Source organism: Ascidia mentula, chromosome 1 (genome assembly GCF_947561715.1).
Source record: "Ascidia mentula chromosome 1, kaAscMent1.1, whole genome shotgun sequence".
Taxonomy (NCBI): Eukaryota; Metazoa; Chordata; class Ascidiacea; order Phlebobranchia; family Ascidiidae; genus Ascidia; species Ascidia mentula.
In genome coordinates, this window is record NC_138566.1 from 6,986,759 (window position 1) to 7,014,721 (window position 27,963).

Here is a 27,963-nt window from a genome sequence, read left to right on the forward strand (position 1 = left end):
TGAGTGGTATAAAAGCCTGGTTAGACAATTTGACGAATATCATTCAAATTACATGATGTGGCTTTTCAGCATCTTTTGTCCTGCTTGGTGGATTCGACGAAGTTACGATTACCACACATGTAGGTTCTATCTGTAAAAAAATTCCAACTTTTACCGACTATTTCCAGTCAAAGCATACATCGAGCTGGCCCGCTTCCCCAGCAACAAGGTTACTCTGTTCAGTGAAAGAATGCTCAAACAAAGATATAGAAAACACAATATTTACGTGATAGAGGTAAACACAAACCCAAAATCCTACATGCACTACAGGCCGCATCTCACAATTAAATCCTAAAAATTGAGTTTTGGAAGTCATTTGTCATTGTGCACCTGGTTACAGTTTCTCTTGTTTGCCAAAAACAATTGGCGGGTCTGATGACTCATGAAGGGGGACTACTATTGCTGAACAAAAAAAAATTGATTGCAGCTGCATGGGTTTGCAAAGGCTAACTGCTAAACTGTCACTCCTAGGGGGTGTACAAACAGCCCCGGTGGGGCCCCAAGACAATTACAAGACATCTAATTCTTCATGAATTGTGTAGAGGAGGGTTGGTGGCTTCACTTAATCGCAAATGGAGGTAACTTTCTGTGATTCATTTTTTCACAAAACAAACCTACACTTTTTTCTGCTTTTTTGGCCAAAATAATGGCCAACAGAGGGTCAAAATGCCCCCGGGGGAGCAGTTTAAGTAGTTATTTCCATTATAAATTTGGCCACAATTCCTTGCCAAGGGTCGGCACTAACAGAAAATCACAAATTGAACATACTTTCTGTGATTCATTTTTTCACAAAATCAACCTCAATATTTGGGTAGTTTTTCAGCTACATGTACAACAGCATCCTCTACCAATGTACTGCCTGACTAATAGCCCTGAAAACCAAAGTAAAACTGTCCCAAACACGCTGAAAATCGCCCTGGTAACAGCCTGTTCATCTGCGCTCATTCAACCAAAACACTGGCGCCCATGCATGACCCATTGCATTGTTACACACAATTTTACTCTGTTACGCAGGAGTTCAAGAAGGGCAATTCCCAACCGGGAAAGTCTTTTCCATAGAAATACAGAGATGCGGCCTACAGTTATGCTTAAAAAGTATTTACTGATAAACTCATGAAATTATTTGTTTGCTATATGATTATTACAGAAAGCACCCAAAGACAAATTACTTGTGTACGAGGTTTCACAAGGTTGGACACCATTGTGTGAGTTTCTCGGAGAAGTAATTCCAAATCAACCATTTCCTCACAAGAACAAAGGTGGAAGCCCTATTTGATGAAATGAGCCAAGAAAATGACGCCATGAAAATTCTTGTTCAGCAGGGCATGGTTTCTCTTGGAATTGTTGTTACTTTATTGAGTTATGCTGGGTACAAAGTGTTTCGCTCAGTTAAGTTTCATCGCGCGTTCATGGGAGCCTTTCACCACGTTAAAAATGTGAGCACTTGGTTTCGATTTTATTCAAATGTTTAATTAATGAACATTCACTCCCAGTTCTGGCCCAGACATACAGTTGCAGACAATATTTTAGCAGACATGCAGTTGATTCAATTGAAAATGTTCAGTTCGCGGACAACTATGTTAACCATGAAATTCATTATTTTTTTGTACAGTCCACAAAACAATCAAAAAAGTCGTGGGCCGCTAAGCACATTGCTATAGAAGACACAGATATATTGGATGTTGCAGTGGGTTTTAAGGATTCCAAGACTTGCGCCATCCATGCTGTTAGTCGTTATGATATATTCGGACACATTCTATGCAATAAACGTGGCTGTTCCACATAGATTTTTAGAATTTGAAAAGTTCATAATTCAAACGTTTACATTTGGGCATAGAAAGTGAATTAGTGCATGTGACACGGAAAAATAAAACATGTTAATAATTAAACTAAGAGATGTTCATAACTTTAAAACATTTTTGGCAAAAAAGTAGCTTGATACGGCGACTGGTATCTGAGCTGATCAAAGTCGCGTTTTTTACCGCTGCGAACGAAATTGTGCGAAAGCGAGATTATTTTATATTATACGTGACGTCATAGAAGGCGCTTTGGTCGTGAGAGTGCTGGCAGCAAGCCTTATGCGTAGGAATGGAAAACATTGTAAAACTGGTTTAGCATATAGTTTTGCATTAAACAGGGGACAGCACGAAAGTGCAACAAACGGATTTTGATGTTAATTTGAGCTGCAGAGAGATGGCCACCGTTTCGACCTAATATGTCTTATTTAGTTGTGTAATTATAAAACAGTTACTGGGACAGGGTGTTCTTGTTGTTGCAGCATTTATGATCGCTAACGTGATACATAAACTTTTGAAAACACAACAGAGACATACCGTTAGTTTAGCATTGTCGTTTCGTCCACTCACAGCAAAAGATAGAAGTAGGTTAATTAAATTTTGAGGCTGGCAAAGACCGCCGAGAAAAACCGATCAAATTAGCTGATTATGCAACACAGTTATTCTGTCATAGTACAACTTTTTGCCTGGCAGTATCGTTGCCTACGAGTTCGCGCCATAAATGATTTATTTATTTCGCCACAATCAACCACTAATGTATTTTTCGCAATATAGTTGTAACTAGAAATATTGGAATCACCAAATTAAAGTCATAATTACGGACAAATAAGCCTTTGGTTTGTGACATCACAGTGACATATTTTTGTGTAACCTGGTACTGACCTTTGAGGTAACGTAATCTGAACTTTCTCCTATGTTTGAAACTATTCGATATCTGCAATATAAGGCGCCTTCTCCTATGTAAACAATGCATTTTTTTGTCAATTTCGCCACAGCGCAAAAGGTTTACGATTTTTGGTCGCCGCTACTTTCCGTGCAGTTTTCTACATTTTTAGTTGACGTATAACCGAAAAACTTTGGAAATATGTTTGTTGTAGATGTACCTTTAGTTTTACGCAAAGTTGTCATGGCCGTGTCACATGCACTTTAAATGCTTTCCAAAGCAAAATCAAATCAAATGTTGCTGAGCGAACGCAGAATAAATTTCGGTTCATAATCCGGTTGTCACGTTGTCCTTGTTTAACATAAAACAAGGTTGTGACCTGCTGTAAATATTCATGTTGCCAAGTCTATTGTAAACTGTGTAAAATTGTTTTCAAAAATCGTGATTTGTCAATTACACATCCCGCGTATTCAGAAGTTGTCGAGGATCCTCGGACAACGATCTACTGACCTGTGATAGTTTATCACCTATCATGTCGGTGATATATTGGTTTATATGTACAGAGATGTTGGTTTAAATTTAGTGTTGATCTAGCCTTCTGCAAACGCGAAATCATTGCATTCTACGCCAAGAAGTCTGACGGGTCAACACACATGCGTTGCACATAATCCAGCGTATTTTACCACTGCAATCAAAACAAAACGTCCACAATTTAAAAAGCACCAAGAATGAATAATTAAAACACGTAAAATGATCTTTCCGCATGTGGAAGGTATTGAGGAAAAGAAATCTATATGTTTATATCCAACGAAAAGGAAACAATAATCAACATGAATCAAATGCACCAAAATAGAGCACATGCAATTACCAGTAAAACTGGTAAAAAAAATATTTATATGAATGTAAATATCAGCTTAAATTTACTTTTAATCAGCAAAAGAATACTACAAGTAATTAAATAGCTTGAGAAGTTGCGAAATTGAACAACTCTTTAGTTTCAAAACATTCAGACCAAGAGTCTGCTTCTGCATCGTAAACTTCCACAGAACTGTAATACCTATGACAAATTTCATAATAATATCATCCGCTCATTAATGCCGCAGTCTTACTGTTTTGAAATATCACGTTATGTGTGATTACTTGTTAATTGATTTTGGGAATCAATTCCCTATCTGTTCCAATTGGCCCTGACGATTTCCACCTTATGTATAGTTATAGTACAATCACAGAAACGTAAACCTCCAGGTTAAAATCTGTCAGTATTGCTATATAAGACAAATATATTTCGCTTTTGAGAAAAAGCGTCCTCTGTGCCTTTAAAAACAATACAAGAAGTGGGGTTAAATTGAGAAAGCTCACCACTACCTCACAACACGCCCAAGACAACTAAAATCCTGTCACGTGCAATAGGTGGAAGCGTTGAGAAACGTATGGGAAAGATAAAGAGCACGGGGAAAGCAAAAACACGGGAAACAGTGTTTCTGTCAAAATAATCGGGACAAGCAAACGCGTCATTCACATCACGGTAAAATCATTTTTTGTATATAAATTTTAGCATTAGGTTGCATTACAGCGTAGCTGGATCAGCCAACAAGTCGGAGCTAGATTTAAAAAAACAAGGTTTGAACCCACGTCCCTAAGCTAACCAGGCCCCACGCTGTTCCACCTGAGCTGATGTTTTATGCAATAGCATGATTGGCAGGATCGCCCCCTGCACAGGTCCTTACTTGGCGATCATAGCTAACGTAACGAGATGTGGCACGGTGACTCGACCAACGAGTGGCAAAACTATTTTCCGTTTGGCCCACATATTGTTCCTGACAGTCATCCACACTCGTTTTCAAAACATCTACCAATTGAACTATGCTACGAGCGAGGTCACATTTGTTAAGAACCATGCACTGCAAACTTAGACGTGGCCGAAGGCAAACGGTAAAATAAAATAAATGCCAACATAAATATACGAAAAAATAATTTTACCGCGATGTAAATGATTCGTTTCCATGTCCCAATTGTTTTGACAGAGACACTCTTTTTTTGTCTTTCTTGTGTTTTTACTTTTCCCGTGTCTCTATCTTTTCCATATTTCTTAACGCTTCCATCCGTTGTACGTGGCAGGTTTTCAGTTGTGTGCAGGGAGTGTTGTGAGGCAGTAGTGAACCTTTTTTTAACTCACTTCTTGTAATTTTGTTTTATAGATCATGAGGATGCTTTTTCTCGAAATCGAAATATATTTGTCTTATTAATTACAAATCTAAAATTCAAAATGTTGAAAGCAAAACTAAATGCGTTTTTTCCGCACATGTCACATTATAAAATAAAATAACAGGCATTTAATATAACTACATTCTAGTCTTGGTACATATTTTAGTGTACACTTACCCTCCAATCACAAAAATTTTTCCAGAAGAAACACAAGCAGAGTGGCCGCTTCTAGCTTTCAAAAGAGGTGCAACATAATCCCATTTATCAACTTTGGGATCATACTTTTCAACCGTTGAAATATCTTTATTGTTGTTATTCATTCCACCTTAATAAACAAACCAAACAACAACCATTTAGAATGAAAATAAATCACAAAATTGAAGCATAGGTGTGTGGTATGAAGAAAATTTGTTGCTTTAAGTAAACAGAACGAAACACAATTTTTAGGAATGTGGTCACAACTCACAAATACATTTTTTTTAATTTATGTACTCTATGCCCCACCTATAGCATAAAAACAATGATTCAAGACAACACACACAAAATACATCCTCCCTTCATTAAGTGATGCAACTTCATTCCACCTGTCGTCAGATTTGAGAAATCTTTCGCATGATTTTGTGTATTGTCCGTCCTTATCCATACCTCCGATACAATAAATTGCCCCTGGGTTACAAGATTTAACTATTAATTAATAGGAAATATACATCTTACAGATTGGTTTCCATCTATCTTACTCCATAACATTTTATGTTGCCTTAGTTTTTATTATTTAGAGGAGGAAATACCCAGATCGATTATATTTTAAATACACAAAATATAGACGTCATCCTACAAATATTCAGTTTGAATAACTTGTAGTAAACTTCATATTTTCTACATTTGATGCCACAAAAGACACGCAACGGATGTTCTTTAAAAGCAATGTTTTCCAACGATATTAATAGAAATGTTTTCAGAATATTTGATATGTTGCAAAACGTTTTTCAGTGCTTGTGTTTAGCTAATTGAATTGTGATACTTGTTCCTTTAATAGCGTAATACCACAACCAAATTAACATAAATCAGGTATATTTTTAAAGCTGAAAGTTATGCCTTAATTTTTCAAGTAAGCAGGTATATTATCCAAACATTGACCTTGATATGCAACACATCCATGACCATATCTTGCATGAATCATGTCAGCAAATTCCATCCATTTGTTGGTACTAATTTCAAACTTTTCACAACTTGTCATGGCTCTTTGATTGAAACCACCAGTAACAAACATGATCCCTAGCATTAAAATCTTGTCAAATACGTATAGTTTCAAAAATTATAGAAAAACAACTTAAAAAAAAAGTTTTTTACCATCAGTATATCCTACACCACAATATGTGCGACAATGAATCATGTCATTGATTGCATTCCATGTAGTTGGGTTGTTCAAATCCAAAACTTCACAACTGCTGTAAATTTTTGTCGCATTTTTAGTTTCAGCACCACCTATCACATATATTTTCCGCTCCACTTTCACTGATGTTTGGCCACATCGGCCAGTGATTAACTGCTGCAATAAATCATTTAAAAAATATAATTTTGCATTAAACTCAATAATATAAAAATCCGGTATGAGCAACAGTCTTGTATTTTAGGTAACTGATAAAATATATTTTAAGATCTGATTTGTGAATATCTTATGAAAATCATAATGCAAACTTACTGGCATTTGTTTTGATTGACCACTTTCTACATCGTACTTCACACATTCATTCATTGAGGTCTCGCCACCCATTACAAGAATCTTACCTAGAGTTTGAAGTCATTATTTTATGAAGCACAAAAGTTGTACAAGCATTTGTCTTACCTGTGTCTGAGAAAGTAGTAATACTTATGTATGTGTCAATCAACGAATTACACAATGAGTGATGAGAAACAACTAAACTCTATACGAAAAAAAATAGCACATATTTGTTGTTTGTGCACATAAGATATAAAACCTCATCAAATTAGTTCACCGACATACCACTCAAATTAAACTGAAACTGTGATACATCATGGAAAATTCTATACACAAAATCTTGAATAAACATGACAAAGACATTCACTTATCAAATAGATCATCAAATTGAAACTAGACATTACTTGTTTAGCAACTTCAGCAAGAAAGGAATTCGACATTGCTGAAAGATCAAGTAGAGAAAACAGTTTCTCAAAGAACTCCTCACGTTGCACTTTGTCATGGTTAACCCACTGGACAATTCCATTAAATGCAGCTTCCTCACTATTCTAATGTCGACATGATATTGGTATTAGGCACAACAAGTTAGCAACAAAAAATAAAATTCAACGAACCACATTATTGTTTTTTTCTATGACAAAAGCCTCCATTTCTTCATACTCAAGATCCAAAAAATAAGCACTTTGCAATATTTGTAAAAAACTTGTTTTTATTGTCTGCTCACATTTTTCCAAAACATCAGTTAGGTTGTGTGTTTGACCAAACAATTGAAGTTTCAAACAGTTGTCAGGAGTTACCACTGACTGAATGAACTTCGCACAAATTAACTTTAAATCTGTAAATTAATTTGCACTTAACGTCATGTCCAAGTGAAAAGCAGTTTTGAAAACCAAGGTGTGCTTAATGTAAATATCATTTATAACAAATATTCATGGAACAGTGATGTACTATGTACATTTATCAATTCTGTGTAAGTTATTCCTGATATTCAGAAACAAATTTTACACAAAATAGAAAGTGTTTTGAAACAGCTGATATTTCACAGAACTTCATTAAATGGCATTTACCAACTCCTATACATACCTTCCAACTGTGTATATTCTGCATCTTCAATCACATCCAACATATTTTCCTCATTAACAGATATTTTGCCAGTATAAATGTAATCAATTATATTCCCAAGACGTTCTGGTGGAATTTGTTTGATGACAACCTGTTCTGCATATTTTTCTTTCATCTGTAAACAAGCCAATTTGAAGAGACAACGCAGATACATGTTAGGTTAGAAATAGAACCTTTGTGTTTCCCCAATTTAAAGGTCTTGACTGCTTGTAAATTGGGGACTTATTAATTTTTTTTATGTGTTACCTCAACTGTGAACATGGTTTTGAAATACTTGGATGAAACCATCAACACATTTTTGTGAACATGAAACTCCTTTCCCTGTGAGTTTAGAATCAAATCACAAGTGCTATCTTCAGTATTTCGATCTCTAAGCAAAAAGTTACAAAACTTACATGTTAGTTTGGTATGCATGCAGATTGCGAAAAAAATCACTTACTCGTCCAAAAGCTGTGCAAGCCTGGCTTGATGTTCCATGACTTCATTGTCCGTGATGTCCATATTTTGTAATAGGCTATACCAGTCATAAAGGGTAGCAGCAGCTTGTCTGGTTTAAACAAAGGTTACACTGTAATGCCTCAATAGAAATACAGAGCAAAATATTAAACAATTCAATACAAGGTTGTGATTTTGAAAAACCTTTAAGGAAATGTTTAGCTTGTTTAAACACGGATTTTGTCAAAAATATGCTTTGAGGAACTATAAAACCGTTAGGGAATTTCCCTTGTGGAAAACAAAAGTTGCAACAAATAGAATTTCTATTGTTTAAAGTACGATTTCTACACATAATGCGTCACACTGAAAAAAGGGCACAGTTTACAAGATTAAAACCCTGCGGTAACTTAGCTAATATAAATAGTTGCTTTTTTGGTGAGGTAAAATATTACGGATGTGTTCGCTACCTTCTGCACTCGGTTGTCTTACCAAAGCTGCGTTGTACAATGCAGCACTTTGAATTAAATTAATTTTGCGAGTGCCTTTAGTGCAGTAAATCCTACCAGGTATATGAAATATACATGTTGACAATTAAGGAATTATCTCTATACTATTAGGATAGTGTAAATAACTCTAATTGTCTCGGAAACTGTCATCGGCTTCGTTAAAACGGTATATTGCAACTCTTCAATAGAATGTTGAGAGAATAGAAGCGAATAGAATCGAGTAGAATCGAGTAGACTAGACTTTACATGTAGAGCTTGGGCTTTTTAAAGCTCTCCGTACTGAGCGCTGATTGGTCACATGATGTCATGAGGCGCTTGAAGTAATATAATACAAGAACATAGGTGTGGTGTGACATAGGCATAGGAGAACATTTTATGTGGTAAACAGAATGTTAAATGAATTACTTTACTCAGGAACATTCGATTGCAATATTTTTAAATCGATTACTTCCGCCAATGAATATTAGGCAGCTTTTTTCTTTCCTGTTAAGTGCCTCTATATAACGATTAACGAACCGAAATGTGGTCAGTTTTATTAAAATAGATATTTTCCATTTGATCTAAATTTTACTAAACATCCACAACCTGATGTCCCATTCAGCGTTCAAAATACGAAAGTGACCTGTATCTCTCACCTGCTAGTGGTTGCCATCAAACTTCATCTTGTTTTAAAGGAGTAACGAGGTCATATTAGTTAGATAACTGGGCAAACTGTCCTTTGACGTAATTGGGGTTGTTAACATGATCGAATTATCGGTAACAGCGTTCCTGCAAATACTTGTACAAATACTTGTAGATACACGGATTCATAGCGAAGTAACCGAAGTGGGAGTATCAGACAGTAATACCATCATCAGGTTATATAAAATGCTGGCATTTAATTTCGAGTTGGACTTCTATTTTGACAAGATATGAGTGGTGTCGATAATGCTTTCGACTTGAGAAATGGTTTCATTAGACAGACAAGCATATGAAACAAATAAACATCGTTTCGCAAAGCTGTTAATGTAGAATTTGAGGTTTACCAGTAGACCATCATCGTCCTTACTTCTTGTTTTCAAACGTATTTTTTTAATTTTCCATCTTTTGCTATCAATTTCAAAGAAACAGGTATACCCACATACACAATTTAGTTCATCAAAAAATGTCGAAGATTGTAATCGGGCTCTTGGTGATAATTTTTAGTGCAATTACAGGTAACCACAAATCTTTCAATAACCTGATGTCTTGTATATTGCTTGTAGTCTTTAGTTTTGTGGATACAAATGTTCTTTCTACTTTACAGTTAAAGCTGGGATACAAACGGTCTTTACTTGCGAGCATTCGGAAGTTACAGTAACATGTCCTGTGGGAAAGGTATTGGATGTTTGTTCAGCTTTTTACGGTCAGAGAGAGCCTCACAGGTAAGTTCCTAACTGTTGCGTAATGGCTTACGTCACATAGTTCATATTTCATACAACGGTAAACGAAGTTCCAAGCCAACTACATAACACCGTGAGTCAAATAACTTACTTGCGAAGGGTAAAGTCTCGCGGGCACCATCGAAATCTTACACAGTTAATGTCCCTATGTGACGCAGGTCATCACGTTACAATAACTAAACTAAAATATGTTGAAGCACTGCACAAGTTTCAAAACACACCGTACAATAATGGTTGAACAAGTCAAATTAGTGGTTTTGTGCAAGTGATTTAAAAAGGCATCTTATGGCGCATGACTTTTGATAAACTAAAAAATCATCAATTTAAACTTCCGTTTTGAATACATATTGATCAAGCATCAATCTTTCATATCATTTTGCGTGTAGTGACTGTGAAAGTGTTTGCCAGATGCGATTATTCCGGAAACATCACTTGCGTTGCGGAAGGTTCCCTGGAGAAAATAAAACGGATATGTCAGGATCAAAATACATGTACACTGGCCGCTAACAGCAGAATATTTGGTGATCCATGCCGTGGTGTCCCAAAATATGCTAGGATGGATTACAAATGCGTGGATCACGGTATGCTTGCTTTGAACAATGCAGTACATTACAGTGTTGTATCAAAGTTTTACATGCAGTGTTTTTTCGGAAAAGTTTTGACCTTTTACAAATTCGGTAACTGCTGTCACACCATCGTTTAAATTTAACTTTTCCTGCTAACAGGATAGTGGAAAATGGTTGTGGTGAGTCTCATTTGCAAAACTTATTCATTCTTGTTTTTTGTCTTTTGTAGTCCGTTACAAGCCCCGGAAAGCGATTGTCTGCGAAGACAGAAGTATTACAATTTCATGCAGAACCGATGAAGTCATTATAATAACCAAGGGATTTTATGGCCGAGACGACGGCGTTGGGTAACTGATCAAATATTTGTTGTTATAAGTTTGATCAATACGTTAGTGTCAAAGTTGTTTTAGTATTGTTGAGGTGTCAAAATTTACCCACAGGCTTTTTAATATCTTTCAAAGATATTTTTTATCTACTTCGCAAACAACTTTGCTAAGGTTAGTTTGTGAGGGAACTTTTCAATACCAAAATGTAAAAATCTGTACTCCAAAAACCATAACATGCGTTTAAGTTGTGTAAGCTGCAGACAGATGGCCACTGTTTCGACCTAAAAGGTCTCATCAGTGAAGCTAGTGCGACTTTCAGACGACTTTGCTGACCAAACGGCCAAGCAAAGACTTCCACTTTGTGGTGACTATACAATCACCGTCACCCGTTGGGCACCAAAGTAGATGCAACCTTACTGTGAAAACAAGGTGGAGACACTATTGCTTATGTTATGCGTTTAAGTTGTCCAGGAAATATCTTTACTACGAATTGTGCTGCTGATGGTTCATTGGATATCTTGCGTACGACTTGCAACAACAAGCGATCGTGCACCATCTCAGCAAGTAATGACATCTTTGGTGATCCGTGCCTGTCCACCTCCAAACTTATCAGAATAGAATATTATTGCGTTCAAACAGAAGCAGGTCGGTTGTGACTACATTAATACAAGGCATTATTTATTAGAGGATTGCTGGAAATCAAACATAAAAATCAAACATTAATTCACATATGAATGTTGCTAACTTTATTCATAGCAATATTCTTAACCACGACTAGTTATATTTTCTCAACTAGTTATATTTTCTATATTCCTAACAAAACTTTGCACATTTGTCAATGATTGTCACGTGTAGATAAACCATCAAATATCCCTTTAAATCTTAACAATTAATAAACGATAATTATCTCTATCTGAAAATATTCATTTTTTATCAAGAATTTTAACGAATTATCACATATTTTCACAGCGCCAGCCGTCATACAGTTACGACGCGCATTGGCTTGTGAACAAAGTGCTGACGTCAAGATCAGATGTCCTATAGGTCAAGTAATAATAGTGGCAGAAGGCTTCTATGGACGTGATGAAACACAATCGTAAGTGCTTGTCGACACTAAATGGGGCACAGACACTTGCAACGTCATTATAACTGTCGTTACGGATGGTCAGGTGCCCAGGAAATGTGTATACCACATATTGCAAAGCCGAAGATTCCTCAGCTTACCTTACATGCAACTGCAACAACGAGATATCATGCCTTTTGCAAGCTTCTAGCAAGGTCTTTGGTGATCCCTGCATCAACACCGATAAGTTTATAAAGCTCGACTATTATTGTGCTAAACCTCGTAAGGAAAAGAATGCAAAACATTTTTAAGCATGTTTTTCTCAGGTTTTACTTAAAACCTTTTAGTGTTTACTCAATAAGAGGGCTTTAATCTTGTCCAATAGACTGCATGAGATGGACTAAATTGCTTATGATGAAAAATGGAAAATTTGATTCAATTTTTATCAGAAGAAAATTTAAACAAACATGACAAGTTTTTTATTTTAATTGCAGCCAATCAGAATCTTGTGGTTGCTTGCGAACACCGCAACTCTGTCACGGTCCAATGTCCTGAAGGAATGCACATTGCGGTGGAGGATGGATTTTACGGCAGAGATAAGGATGTTGCTACGTAAGTAACACAACATGAGCCTTCTTTTACACTGTCAATTTGATACAGGGAACTGAATATAAGTTTGTGGCATTAGTATGTTTGTCTTCATGGGTCTGACTATTATATTACCGTGAAAAACATGATTTGTAATTAAAAATGCCTTTCACGTTTAGCTGTCCCGGTAACGTGTTCACTACTGACTGTGTGTTTCCTGACACTCTTGCAATGCTCAAGGAGATCTGCGATAACCGAAACATGTGTAATCTGCACGCAAGCAACTCCGTGTTCGGAGACCCTTGTCTTCACACGAACAAGCTTATCAAGATGTATTACACCTGCGTTTAGTCGTGTTCTTAATTCTGGGTATCGTTTGCGCAATTGTTGGTTTTGCGAATTTTTGGTAAAAACAATATATTTGAAAATAGTGATGTTAAATTTTGGAATGTTTTCCTGTATTTGAAGGAAATTAAAAAAATTACATAAACCTACTTAAATTCAAACGCTTCATGCGAAGATGGTCCCTAGAGTGACTTAGTATTTGTGCAAAGTAAACAAAAACTATTCCCTTGGTGTTACGTAAGGCTTGTCCTAGAAAAATTGAATTGAAAATAGACTGGGTTAGACTTCAACCCAACTTAATCATCATTTAATATAACTACGGGGTTCAACTATGTGCCATGAAGCCGTTTAGGTGTGTCACCTGTACTTTCCGTTTATATTTGAACTGACGTAAAATTTTGGCAAACGAATTAAGAGGATCGAAGCATGCCATGAGCCTGAAGGGTTTGAGAATCTCTGATCTGGGGATTCTCATTAAGTTTTGCCGGCAGAGTTGTTGATATATCGATGGCAATAATCCATGTCGATATACCATTTTCGCAGATAGGCCTATAATAAGTTCGACGTTGACCGAAAGGTACCACAAAGTGGAGATTAGTGTGCCTGCTAGTGTAAAAGCTAGCACAATGCCACTCAACAGCTGCACTGATGGGACCTTACAGGTCGAAACAGTGCGTGTACACACCCTGTCTGCAGCTTTCCGGCCTATAATAAATTTCAGCATCAATTCAACAACCAAACATGTAACTTAACAGAACGATTCAAACAACAATTAACATTAAACAGATCCATCCTGTCAGTACTAATTTTGCATCGATGTTTAGAGTTAATGTTTGCGTTAAGTGGGTTGCTGGTTGGAAGCACGAATACCAGAAAATGATCCTCTGTATGAAGTTCTAACTGTAATAATATCTGCACTTTATCATTACAAAAAGCTTTAGTTAAAACTTCCAAGTTTGACGGTTCTTGACGCTCCTGACGATTCTTTTGATAAGTGCAACAAAAACAGCAGCGTTTCTTTTATAACGAGCCCATGGATGTTGGGCTTTAAAGAAAACTATGAGTTGCTATGTTATTCGTAGCACACACCTGTTGGGAAAAAAAATTATAGATTTTTGTGTTAAATGTTACAGTAAATACAATTGTTAAATAATAGAAGCGCGCCCCAACGTGCATATGACAGAAGGTGTTGCAGAACACAAACCAGTGCATCTACACGAGTATATTCAAATAAAACTAAAAAATAAGATCGTAAATCAAATGCAACCAATTTAACACGATTTGTAGGCATAACCATAAAATTTTAACAAAATAATGCATTCCATATCCTTGACATGCAGTAACATTCACTTCGCATACTTGTACCAGGGTCGGGACAGGACGACAGGCAATAGTGCTAATAACGCAGCCAAATGTAGGGTCATACTTTCAGATGGAACACGAATATTTTCTCACAAAAAAATTTGGGTTAAACTAACAATAAAATATCATAAAAAGTGTCTGATTTCATGCATTTACCACTAGCCTTTCAAGCGTGATAAGTTTACATGAGGCCGTAGCTGCAACACTTAGGTTGCTTACGGTCATTGAGTTTCAGTTACAATCCATGTTGTTGCAAATGCTAAATGACATACCGCTTCCAACTGGTCTTAGATTGGCTTGTATTGAATACACAAACGTTTTTGAATAAAAACTCCTACGTAGTTTGGATGAATCAGATATTTTCCCACGTGGCGAATCAGCTGAAATAAAGCCAAGTAATTTATTAGTCACAGCACGTATTTGGGTGCTTTTAATTTCCGCCTTCGTGTTTAAGTCGACAAAGAAAGTTTAGGTAGTCGTTGTTAAAGGCAACATCGGCTAATTGCATTTGTTTCTGACAACAAGTAATCTTCACAGAATGTAGTTGATCACAACGCACACTTATCTAATATACTGACACTTTCCGTTTATATTGCAAAACTATTACGAGGATTGATAAACGAGTGTAAAAAAAATCACACGGAAATTTTGAATATGACAAAATTATGTAAGGGTACAACACAAAACTGGAAATAAGTAATAACATTAAGACGTGCGTAAAAAAACAATTCACAGCATGAGTCATGCAACGTCTTATACAATTATTCGTGCGCTGGACTCTCACAGGCGCAATTCACAAAATGTAACAGTCTCAAGAATTTTTTCTTTGAGCTGCTATTTACATAATACTCTCGGATAATCGTCCAGCTCTAGAATGTATTATTTACTCTGCCCTGTAGTCCACATTTAGCTTGGGGAAAATCTATAAACAGTATTATTTTCGCTACGAATACATCGGTCTTTGTGTAGATACATTGGGCAGTAGTCAAACAAGCACAATTTGAACGCAACGCGACGTTAAGACGTTAATCAAACACATTTACTAATAATAGTATGTACAAAATGTGATTACAAAACTGCATATTAACGAATTTAGGTTGTGTAGTGATAATGTTCTTTCAGGGACTCTGTGCTTTGTTGGGTTTCCTGACTGTTGTGTAAAGTTGATCGGCAGAGGTGGAGGCAGTGGTATTCCCACTCATATGTACAACGTTGTTCAACCGGTCGTACGTATTTCGGTCATTGGTGTCTTCTTCAGGCAAAGATTTGTTTCCCGATGCCTCCAAACCGGCAGGTTGATTGTAAGTATCCTTGTCGCCTCCATCGCGTTGCACCGTGCTGTAGACATAGCAATCGTTTAGGCGACCACTGGTATCGGAACAGCCTGCTACTTCCGGATTTGTGGCAACGTCATAGAGATTGTATTGAGGATGTGTGACGTTTTCATAAGCAACTTTGCGTTGCAGGCTGACGTGGGTTTCGGTTGGAATTTCGGCGTATGTTGCTTCTTGTTCGTAGTTGTCTGCGGCTGCAATGACATTTTGCCCAGTTAAGTATTTGACATTACAAATCTCGGTTTACCCAGAATGATTGAATTTGTTTAGGTTTATTTGCTTACCATCTGCATTGTTGGCAATTGACTGTAACTCTCTTGGGGGCACAGACCTAAATACACGGTAGTATTATGTCTAACAATAAACTAAAAATATATAGTGAAACATACACATGTAGACAGTTTACAGTGGTCACTTTGCATTGCAAATCTATTTCCACTGACTTAAACACTTTACACAGACTGGTCTAAGAAAAAAAGGGGTCATACCTTTGAGCCTTACGTTTTTGTGAGATCACGATGAAAACAACAATGCAGATAATAGCGATTATGCCGATGACACCAACAATCGAACCAATCACAATGGGTAGATTAACGCTTTCTAGTGTTTCTAGCACATGAATATATTTTGTCATATTTTCTTCTAAATACACATCATTGCTCGCATACGACACACATGTGAGTTAAAATATCACACAAACTTATATTGGAGTTGTGGTTCCCAACCTGAATTCGCGGATCCCAATTGGTCCGTGGGATGGTTTCAGGGGGTGCGTGAATGCAAAAACTGTTTTTTTTTTCCTAAAATTTTTTCGTTATGTCACAATTATCCTTTATTTAAAGAAATGCACGACTTAATTCGAGACAATACGTCCAGGGTGGTTTATAAATAGAGTTCATGAGCAAAAAAAGATTGGAAACCTATGTGCTAGAGAGTTTGCAAGTTGAAGTGTTAGAGCTGATTTGAAACTCGTCAAGTTTAGAACTCACGTTTATGCAAGGGAGTCAAAACCGTGGTAAAAGGCTTCGCAGTCGGCATAGATTCGTTACCGACTGTCGCTCTGCTGGTGCTCGTTGCAAGCGTGGTGACATTGCGGATGGTTTCAGTGTTTACTGGAAAGGAGATGGTTGTAGTGGCTGTGGCGGCTGATGTAGTGGTTGTTGTGGTAATAGATCTGGTGGTTTTTGTGGTGGTTTCTTTGACAGGACGTGTTGTAGCTCTAGATGACGTTGTAGTTGCTTTTAACGTCGTTGAAACTGTAAATAGGTCTTATATCATGATGTAACCAATCACCCCATTGAATGCAAACGTGTTGTATCACACTTCACACAATTTAAAAACTTCTATATTTATGTAACCACAATAATAATTATTATAGAGCGATTATAACAGACCATCAATTTTCAGAAAAGGAACATTCGACGTTTGATCGTGAACACAGTGTTTACATGACAACTTTTACCAGAAAAATATACTTAGGTTTCTTTGTTTAAACGTAATGTTGAGAATAATATTTTGACTATGTTTTATTTTTTGTTTCTTTTGAATACATTAAATTTAGGATTAAATTTGAATGGGAAGTGCTTAATACGGCAAGTTAATTGATATGATTGACATTGTTGAAAGAAAGTCATTCATATATTTTACAGCAGTACGTTGGCGTTTTTCCTGTAAATGTTAATAGTTGTACATATTTTTTGTTAAAACCTTCCTAAGGCATCCCACCTGAAAATCTTTCACAAATGTATCGTGACGCATATTTGCATTTAACATCAACCCATTGCAACTTTGGGTCGAACTGGAAACGATAACCCATAGTCACACAATTTTCCTTTCCTTTGAAGTTGTTTGGTTCGTTCCATCTCCCCCTTTTCCTCCACTGTTCGTTTACAACAATTGTTCCATCTGACCAATCAAAGTTATCTGTCCCAGTAATTCGTCTCGCTCCAATGAAGTAGGAATAGGGTGGGTCTAAAATCAAACACGTGTTATTAATTTAGTTCCATATTTAATTTCATTTTAGCGGAAAACTTCACATATGTAAGTTTGCATTTTACCTTTTTCTAACAATCCAACAACACAATAATCAAATTGTGAACAAAACAAGACTTACTTTTTAGGGTTCCAATCTTAGCCACCAAAAAATCAAAAATATCTTTCGTTTTGACGTTGGCTACATGTGCGTTCCATCTTTCACATGCAGTTTCTGCTTTAGAATAGCTGTTGACTTTGTTCGCTCTTGACCCAATCAAATATTCACTTGTCCCATGTTTATACCAAGTTTGGGAGAAGACAACAGGCAGTAGTGTCAATGACAACACCAAATTCATATTCATGTCTTTGAACAAAAATTAGATACTACGACTAAAACTGTATCAGGATTATCTCTAAAGAAAGGAAAACGTTTTTCCGGTTCGTTTGTAACTTGTTGTGAGGGATGAGTGCGTCATCGGTTCGTGGAAGTTAGGAATCACTGCTTTAAGTTGAAACAATCAACATGCTTGCAGTACTTAACCATACTTAACAACAGCTAAAACTTTTGCTTTCAATGACTGAATCTTCCATACCGTGTTTCAAGCTACAAATTTACATCAAACCGTATCCTACTATCTCAACGAGTAGTATCAAAATTAAGGGAATAAACTTCCGCGTAGATCAGTTCTTTTACTTTCAAACGAATTCAGCAAAAATGATGCCAAGTCTTTCATTTCTCACAACGCGTCTTTGGATGGATTTATTTCCGCATTCGAAGTCAACGACAGGAGAAATAAGTACATGATGACGTATTTGGTCGGTTGGCAATAGAGCGGTGTCGCCTGCTGGCAATTTCTATTATTTTCTATAACGATCTTTAAAAATATGTGGAAAATATCATGATTAGTATCAACATGACAAATATAAGCAAGAAATCAGTTTCCAGAGGCTTTCCTGGAGACTTCGCGACCACTTTGAAACCGACAGTAATCTAATTGCAATTAACGTAAGGAGATTCGTTTGTGGTGTTTACGTATACAGGGTGTTTGATGACCTCACAATAGTGGACGTCATGATTTGGTTGGTCCGGTGGATGGTTTCTGGATGGTTGTAAGTTGTAATACTGGACAGTATTCTGATTAATGTAAACTACATCTTGGTTGAGGTCAGCAGCTGGTCAACGAAAAAGAAAATTAAAATCAATAAAAATTTACCGACACAAATCCAACATTCTAAATTCACAAATCTTTCAGGAAATTTTTGCTTGAATTTTGTGGTAATTAGTTTTGTAGTAGATATTTGGTGAAGTTCGAATCACACTTCATTTCAGAGTTGGTCATTTTACTTACCCTCTGCCCGGGCGTTCGGATCGTGTGTATTTCCACGTGCGCTAAAAAGCATGACATTGAATTCAACCAAAAATACGAAGTTGACTATTCAAAATTATGTGAACGCTCATAAAACAAATAGTGTAGTGAAGAGCCAATATTTAAACTAGAATCAAAGAAAAAAAGGAATATATCATCACAATCATCAGTTTAAAAAAAAAGAAACTCACTTCTGGTTTCTACTCCGTTGTGACGTCATACAGACTGCCACGCATATAACACCAATTAATACGACGACTCCAAAAATCGAACCAATTATCATAGCCAGGTTGCTTTTTGTTTTTGTGACTGAAACAGGAATAAGATTAATAAGTTGAATGTGACCACTACTATGAAACAGAATAAATTAATGGACACTTGGATAGTGGATTCACGTTTTGCGGCGATTAAGCAATGTTTGTTAAGTGGGAATATAAACAATAGTCGCTGTTTTTTGTGGGATGTAGATTTGTGATTTCATCGTTATCGGACCATTTATTTAATATATGTTGTTGTGTGCGATCTTATAAATGGTTGGGAACCTCTGTGTTATAGATAAGCATAAAGTGTTGAAGTTGCTTGAAGAGGATCCTTTTTTTAACTCACGTTGGGGAAAAGAGTCCAACTGTGTGGTTGAGAGCTTCATAGTTGGCATAGATTTGTTACCGACTGTCGCTCTGCTGGTTTTCATTCCAAGTGTGGTAACATTGTGGATGATTTCAGTGTTTAGCGATGAGGAGATGGTTGTGGTGGCGGATCTAGTTGTTGTTGTGGTAATAGATCTGGTGGTTCCTTTGTTGGTTTCTTTGACACAACACAAGTCAAGCACTTAAAAAGGAATCAAAGGCCACTCCAAACATAACATTGTTGAAATGGGTAGGCTTGGCATTTTCGAGTTTGTGGAGCAAAAGAAAAACGTACAGGATTAGGGAAAACGAAAATTAGTGTATCGCGGAAATAGTATCATATGGATCGAGGGGCATTAAATATCGATGCCAAAGCTATGAAGTAACTGCTAACATATGCTATAGTAATGTTTTAAACACAGATCGACTCGAGTTATTGTGGCATTCATTTAACAACATTTCGTCGTAGACAAAGACAATCCTGCTCGACACGTTTGGATATAACATGTTTTAACTTAATAATATGTTGTATAACAGGCGAAACGTCGGAATAAAGGTACGTTTTTATATATGCCAGAAGAACAGATTATTAAGATACAATATGCCTGGCAGCAAGAAAAACATTATAACATGTTTTAGCTGCTTCAAAGCTTTCATGTTCGAAGTAATTGTTGGTCAAAGAATTCGCTCTTACCACGGTTTCTTTCACAAATATATCTTGAAATTTTTGTGCATTTGGTGTCCCACCATTCATATATTTGGTCGGCAACAGAATAACTACCCATTCTAACACAATCTTCATCAAGTTGATTAGTAGGTTGGTGACGTCGCCACTTCCCGTACGTAACATTACTTCCATCCGTCCACTGGAAGTATTTCGTACCTGGAACTCTTGTTGCTCCAATGTAGAAAGAGTGCGGGGACTCTTTATACAAAATGAGGGAAATTGGCAACAGTTTTGAAAAAATCCAAAGTCTAATGTGCGCATTGCACCGTTCTTTCGAGAGGTATTGTTGAAATTGTATAGTAGTAACGCCTGGCATACTCATGCGCTCACTTGTAAAAACCCATTTAGGAAAAGAAACTTATAAATGATCGACCACTGAAGGATGTGTATTGTAAAAAGTTTACAAGCGCCACAACATTATTGGATCGAAACCTCACACTTCGGTGACGTCATTTATATTATAGAGCACACATTGTCGTTAGTGGCTGATCCAGCTTGGCGACTTTGTTTGGCTGCGATGCCAGTGAACTAATTGTTAATTATGACGCAACTTTTGCATGGAAAGCAAATATCTACTTAAACATATACCACTGTTAAAACAAAAATTACAATTCACCTTTAATTTTTTGTACTTCTTGCTTTAAAAATTGGAATATATCTTCTGTTTTAACGTTGGCCACATGTGCACCTTGTTCATTGCAGGCTCGTTCTCCTTCTTCGTACGAATTCACTTTGCTTCCGATTAAAAATTTGCTTTCATTAAAAGTGCGCCACGATTGAGATACGACGACGTGGGGGAAGATTATGCACAAAACCGCAGTCAAATGTTTCATATTTTTGTTCAAATGTAACACTAAGGTTCAAAAATAGAACTTTTATTAAGTCAGCTGTAAACGATTCTTCAATATTTCATCCATTTTCATTTTCTTTAAGAAACAATGCTTCCCTTTCCTCTTTCACTATAATTGACAACAGTAAATAATAAGACCTACCAAACCTCGAGACAACCTGAATTCCAATCCATGCTGAAAGTGCCATTGCATGAAACATTACTGCATGCCCTGAGTGATGCTGAATTTCAAATATGGGAAGTCAGTTACTTCCAATATGAAACACGGAAGAAGTTAAGCGAAACTGGAATAACAATGGAACTATCTATAAAAATGTGGCATAGTAAACCTAACATTACAATGCATCATAAATAGCGAGTAAATATATACAAAGAGATGATTGAACACAGCTTTACATGATCTTCTTGTAGAAGCGGAAAATCACAGACGCAGAGTAAATCTTCCTCACACCACTCGGTACATCTCACTTCCATCACTTACACAGTACAACATGAAACGACGTTTATAACGGGCTAAAGGTTGATACTCCTCCACTGACATGAAACGCATGACCCCCAAGCATCCAAGAAAATTGTAAACAAACCGACCAAGCTCAGTGATGACAGCACCGTAGATGACATCAACAAACAAAACCAAACAGCTGGTAAAACTCTACTCTTTGGTCTGTAAAACTGTTATTTCCATTATCGTGTTACAAAATTGGTAACTCACCATTTATATTTTACGTTACCCCATGATCATCAATTCACGTCAGCCTGCACTGAGTTATTTTCCTTTCCCACATTCCTGCTCATGCAAGCGTTCCGCCGACACAATGGGTGACAATGGTGATAGCCATACAAGGACATTCAATAAAAAATTTATCCGCATTGACGTTTAGTCGTTCTTCAAACACATAACCAATCAAAAGTATACAAAAGGTAACAAAAAAATAAGTTTAGAATGTTACTTTGCTGCCAGGCATTGTTTAAATTTAGAATATCTGACCTATTGGGGCAAAAAGCCACGTAGATAATATTTTAACCGATCGTCAAACTGCCATCTGGCGAAACTTCTCCAGGCTTAGGTATAGTTCTTGCAAATAAAAGTTGTAGTTTATTTTCACACAAAACTGCGTGTTAACGAATTTAGGATGAATGGTGATGATGTTCTTCCAAAGACGCAGATTTATATTGGGTTTCCTGACCGCTATTTTCCCACTTACATGATCAGCGTTGTTCAACCGGTCCTATGTATTTCGGTCGTTGGCGTCTTTCTCGAGCAAAGATTCGTTTTCCGATGCCTCCAAACCGGCAGGTTGATGCAACTGTGGTTGGTTGTAAGTATTCTGGCGGTCTCCGACAGACCCATTGCGCCTGCGTTGTCATACCCTTTGCCAAAATCGGTAACCAGACAATTTATGCAGGCCCCACATCTGTGTTAAATCCCCCAAATCAAGTGTTGAGGGTTATCAGCATTAATACAGAAGCCTAGTGAATTGCTTTTTTGCCAAAAACGATGCCTGCGGCTTGTGACCCATGAGGGCCTATACTAGTTCTACGTAAACGGAAAAAAATGATTTTAGCTGCATAGGAAAATGCACAGCAAGGAGCCTCCAGGAGGATCTTATGTCCTATACCTATAGGAACGCAGGAACAGTCCTTGGAAGCTGCCAAAGCAAGTTTCCTATGATAAATTTTGTCGCCATTGCGTGGAGACTAAATTGCAAATCGGGTATGGTTTTTGTGACTGATTTTTTTCACTAAACCAACCTACATTTTGCAGCAGTTTTGTCCGACCATATGGACCAAATTCCACCTAAATATTTGGATGTTTGTTTAACTAACTTTTGGACTACACTTATCACCTAATGACTAGCTGACTGAAGTGATTAAAAATGCACTAAAACTGCCCTAAAAACGCTTTTGATCGCCCTGGCAACAGCACATGTGTACCTGCCTATTCAAGCCTTAATTTGGTGCATCACCGGATGCTTTGCTACGTTTCGTCTTTCTTTATGACAGAGGAAAAACTTATATTTTTGCACGCTGCCAAAATTTACTTTAATAGTGTACGATCTGCACCGCGATAAAAACTGTGTTGCATTAAACTATACATACAAAGATGACAAAAGCAGAGAGCCACAAACAAGCGGCTTGCCTGTGGAAAAATGTCCATAAAATTTTACCAGCCTTAGACACCAAATAAACATGTGGCATGCAGCAGTATCATGTATTGTGGAAAGTTATACTCCAACAGCAGTAGCACCCCAAATTTCATCATTGCTCTCAAACTCTGTTGCCCAAACATTCGAAGCAGGATCATAAACTTCCACCTGATTTGTAACTCCAATATTGCCTCTAAGGTGAAAACAAATAACATGGTCAAAATACACACAAAATTCTCATTTTTAAAAAAAACATTTTAATTGTGATAAATTAACTCCCAAAACTGCATTTAATTTGTGGATTGCTATTTTGTTGAAATCAAGGTAACTTTATACAGAAGAGGGCAATAAAATTTTAAACACCAATAAAACTCTGTCAGGAAATTAGCTTGACAAAAAGAATTATATAAATATCTTACATTCCTCCAATAACATAGATCTTGTCTTGAACAACACAAGCACAGTGATTTTGACGAGGTATTTTTAGTGATTCCACATATTCCCATTTGTTTTTGCTGGGTGAGTATCGTTCAACTGTGGCCAACTGTTTGCGACGATGAGTTGCACCTCCTATGAAAGACCGATATACACAATATTAGCTTTTTCAAATTTCTTTTAGGTTTATTGGTTGTCTCATTCAGTAAAATTCCAAAATGTATTGTTGAATATTAAAATGCACTGTTACTGATGCTGCCACTGCCAGGTATATTTATTGCTGAATGCTGCCCTTCTGGCAAACTTGGGCAGTATTCAGCATTAAAATGCACATTCATTTACAAAAATACCAACTTTATAGTTTGACAGTCTTTTTAAGCTCAGCCATGCCTCGTACAGCCAACAAAATGATAATCATTTCAAAAAAATTACGGGAAATTCTTGTCATGGTCATATTTTTCCACAATGTCTTATAATTTTGCACAAATATTACATTATTTTGACCAAAGTCCCAAGCCACATTTTTGCACTTGTTTTCACTATTTTTTTCACACATATCATAAATTGAGAAAATTTTTTTAAACTTCAGGTTGCTGACATATGTTTGGGTAAAACTTTTGATTCTCGGTATGATTAAGCTTCTGGCTCACATTTTACTCCTTAGATTTTGAAAATGCGGATTAATTTAAAATAAAATACTTTCTTATTGTTTATTATGATTTATAAAAGCCCTAAATAAATATTATCTGTAATTCACTAAACCAGTTTCTCCAATATCAATGATCTGTTTTAGAATATTGAATAAACACACTAAAAATAATCAGGAGCAATGTCAATACTTGATTTGACATTTTGTGTGAGGCATTTTAGAACCACCAACATGTCCCTTATTGTGTATTTCTCAACCAAACTGCATGGCAAAATGTTTCTTACCAATGGCATATATCATTCCTCCAAGCTCAACACATGCTAAACATGCTCTTGCTGCTTTGAGAGAGGCTATTTTCACCCATGTATCTGTTTCCACGTCATAGCGTTCACATGATGATAAAGGTATGTTGTCAAACATTGTATCGTTACCTCCCATACAGTAAAGTGAACCTGGAAAAAAAAAACATCGTGACAACTTCATTACAGGACCATTCTGAAAAAACAAAATAATGAACAATTTTATGAATCAATTCCAACTATTTTTGCACAACACAAAAGCCCAGAATAACATGGCAAATATCAACACAGTATCATAACACAAATTAGTGCAGACCAACAAGAATCATGTGTAAATCACATTTCATACACATGTGAGAACTAAACATGCCCTATGCACATACATTTACTTCTTGGCCATCGTCGTTTTCAAATATATTACCAATCTGGTACCGGGCGTGCGCAAAACAATAATACTATCAAGCACTCCAGTAAAGAACGAGGGAGACTTTCCAAATCCAGGGTAGGCAGCCTAACCTGGGTATTTCGCAGGTTAGGCTGGCCTTCTCTGGGAGATAGGAATCGACGCCTATGAGGTACTATTGCATTGCTGCATGGAATGGTAAGTTTTAGTGTTTGAAGAAACACCTTCTCTTCAAGTAACTCCACATTCTTTTCTGCAAACATTCCTTGGGTCTGTTTATGCCATGCAACACCTTCAACCTAACCAACCAACTATTGTACTAGATTACAGTAAGCTGCATTTTTTTCAGCCAAGCTATCATTGTTTTGTACAGCAATGGGTTATACAACTGCAATAGTATTGTTTCAGTCTCGCCATCTTATTAACTACACCACTTTTTCCAGTCAGCGTCTCAACACGTGCTTTCGGTTCAACACAAGTTGGTTCTTATCGCTGTAGTGACATATTCGTTTTGCAAAATTGTACATGCTACTATGACAAAATCATATATGTTTTGATAATGATTATGATAAAATTTCTTACCATTGCAAGCAACAGTCCCATGTTCTCTTCTCTTGTGCAACATGTCACTGATTGAAAACCATTCACTTTTGTCAACGTCAAACTTCTCGCTGCATGAAAGAACTTCCTTCCTGTTCGATCCACCGGTGACATAAATGCAACCTAGAAGCAGATTTGACAAATATGTTATAGAAGCCCTGATGCAACACAAACATAGAAGTTAATTTTGTGACCTGCAGGCAGCTTGGTGTGACATCAGTGCAGCAGGATAAAAAAAACATTATTTTTTCAAACTCACTTAAAAATTGAAATATTGAGATCTACCCAAAACTGCAGATGCAGGCCTAGCGATCACTGCAACTTATTTTATAATACTAAAATCCTATTTGAATAAGACGTTTTTAATATCATTCAATGTGTTTACTGAAGGAACTGAAGATGCCCATGGGGCGAAATATATATTCCTGATTTATAAGCCAGGCTGATCCTGTATAAAAAGCTACTGCTTTTTTTAGTATTATTTTTTCAAATTAATCTTATTTTAATGCATTTATAGCAACAGGAGTAGAGTTGGAAAGTGAGTGACTATCAAACAGATTAGTCATTGCAGCTATAGATTTATAGTTGCTTAGCTGTATGTGTTTATGAAACGCGTCAGTAAAAAAATTATTCTTTTATGTATACTGCAGTACTGGTATAAAGAAAACTGCTTTGTCTGCATGCTGGGAAGGACATTAGAAAATGGTGATGATTCTACATCATGTGGTAAATGTAGCATAATAATCAGTCACTATGAATAAATTATAATTTTCACAATACACTGCCACAACATATTACACAAACATTACCAGCAATATATCCAGATCCACAATAAAATCGCTCCTCCAACATGTTTGGCATGGTCTCCCAATCTCCTTTTCCATTCAGGTCTAATACTTCACCACTTCGTTTTGGAGTAAAACTGTTGTACTGAAAGTCGCCACCCATAACATAAGCCTTGTTTTCAATGTTCACGGAAGTTGCACCAAGCCGTGCAATTTTCAATTTCTGAAGCATGAATAAAACTTTAACAACATAAATAGACACATAGCTATAACACTAATTTGTATTGCATGTAAAAGCCAGTATAACAAGAAACAAATAAAAATGAAACTTACGCTTAAATGTTGGTGTTGTTTTGTTGTGACATCATACTTCACACAATCATATCCTTGACGCCAATTTCCATGCCCAACAACGAGAAAACCTCAAAAATGTACGTACAATTTTACAGGATAATGTTACTAATCAATACAAAAATAACAATTGCAATTAAAGGTAAATAATTTTAAAAACCTTTCCATCACGGTTATAAGCTACATATGTTGTGATTTCACAAACAATTTTTTGTTTGTTAGGTTTACTGGCACCCATTGAAAGCATTGCAGCCAAGCTGGATCAAAGCCACTTTTTTTCTGAGAAAGTCATATCAAGCTACAGAACTGGATTTTAACTGATGCCCCTGAGCTAATGATCGATAAATACAATAGCTGAATATAATGGCATGATCCTGCCTGGTCATGCAATAGCATGATACAATACATTTTTTGTTATTTTTGCGTATCAAACTTTGACATAAACAAAAAAGGAAGACAATTGAAATGCTGTTGGCACCTATAAAATCATTCATGTTATGCATCACTCTAAAGCATGACTAACTGTACTAATCACAACACATAAATGTTAACATAATTACCTTGTACTGGATACGTGACAGGGTTTGTCAGTTTTTCTGTTACTTTATTTTTGCTTGTGCCAGGGCCATCTAGTGATGATTCACTTGTTTCTGGAAAAACATCAAGTAACATCAATCAAAAGGAAAAAAATCTGGTGGCTACAGTATTTCTTGAATGATTAGAACTGTTATGTGGTCCTTCTACCATGACAAGCTTGCCAAACAACCTAACCAGTGTTATGAGAAACAGTTAGTATTGAAGATTCAAAAAATAGCTACCATTGTTTCTTGTTAAAAAAGAATTTACTTTCCCAGAAACTTTTTTCCAAAATCGTTGAAATCCACTCATCTAATGTGAACTTTGGTTGTAATAAACAATACCTTTTTTGAAAAATAAAACAAACGCAACAAAATCGAAACAATCCGAATCTATTTTGGTAAAATGGGGAAACCCCCTGTAAATTTCACACTTATTGGTAAACAGCATAGCGCCCTCTGGG

At 36.5% G+C, this 27,963-nt stretch overlaps 3 protein-coding genes across 4 annotated transcripts; 1 reads left to right on the plus strand and 2 right to left on the minus strand.

Moving 5' to 3' along the window:
• Nucleotides 1–27,884, minus strand: LOC145917826 (uncharacterized). Its single transcript, XM_083003116.1, has 19 exons — nucleotides 27,743–27,884; nucleotides 27,485–27,574; nucleotides 26,907–26,995; nucleotides 26,598–26,796; nucleotides 25,771–25,911; nucleotides 24,771–24,938; nucleotides 23,822–23,972; nucleotides 8,012–8,135; nucleotides 7,727–7,880; nucleotides 7,258–7,478; nucleotides 7,048–7,191; nucleotides 6,770–6,848; nucleotides 6,626–6,711; nucleotides 6,274–6,472; nucleotides 6,061–6,198; nucleotides 5,428–5,589; nucleotides 5,101–5,248; nucleotides 4,699–4,879; nucleotides 1–130 (listed from the first exon to the last, which is right to left on the minus strand). Exons 1-19 carry the CDS (start codon nucleotides 27,810–27,812, stop codon nucleotides 44–46), a joined length of 2,631 nt encoding a protein of 876 aa, XP_082859242.1. The 5' UTR covers nucleotides 27,813–27,884; the 3' UTR covers nucleotides 1–43.
• On the plus strand, nucleotides 9,851–13,021 carry LOC145913008 (rhamnose-binding lectin-like). The gene is made up of 9 exons (XM_083000517.1): nucleotides 9,851–9,902; nucleotides 9,992–10,109; nucleotides 10,536–10,708; nucleotides 10,923–11,040; nucleotides 11,483–11,664; nucleotides 11,995–12,115; nucleotides 12,189–12,364; nucleotides 12,577–12,694; nucleotides 12,850–13,021. The coding sequence occupies exons 1-9, from the start codon at nucleotides 9,851–9,853 to the stop codon at nucleotides 13,019–13,021; spliced, it is 1,230 nt and encodes a 409-aa protein (XP_082856643.1).
• Nucleotides 18,511–21,251, minus strand: LOC145912280 (uncharacterized). 2 transcript variants are annotated; one of them, XM_082999714.1, is made up of 6 exons: nucleotides 21,022–21,251; nucleotides 20,376–20,603; nucleotides 19,659–19,856; nucleotides 19,244–19,361; nucleotides 19,035–19,075; nucleotides 18,511–18,858 (listed from the first exon to the last, which is right to left on the minus strand). In XM_082999714.1, the coding sequence occupies exons 1-6, from the start codon at nucleotides 21,236–21,238 to the stop codon at nucleotides 18,677–18,679; spliced, it is 984 nt and encodes a 327-aa protein (XP_082855840.1). In that variant the 5' UTR covers nucleotides 21,239–21,251; the 3' UTR covers nucleotides 18,511–18,676. The 2 variants fall into 2 exon arrangements, with proteins under 2 accessions (XP_082855840.1, XP_082855832.1); XM_082999706.1 differs by having other exon boundaries at nucleotides 20,373–20,603.
• Nucleotides 27,885–27,963: the final 79 nt, after the last annotated feature.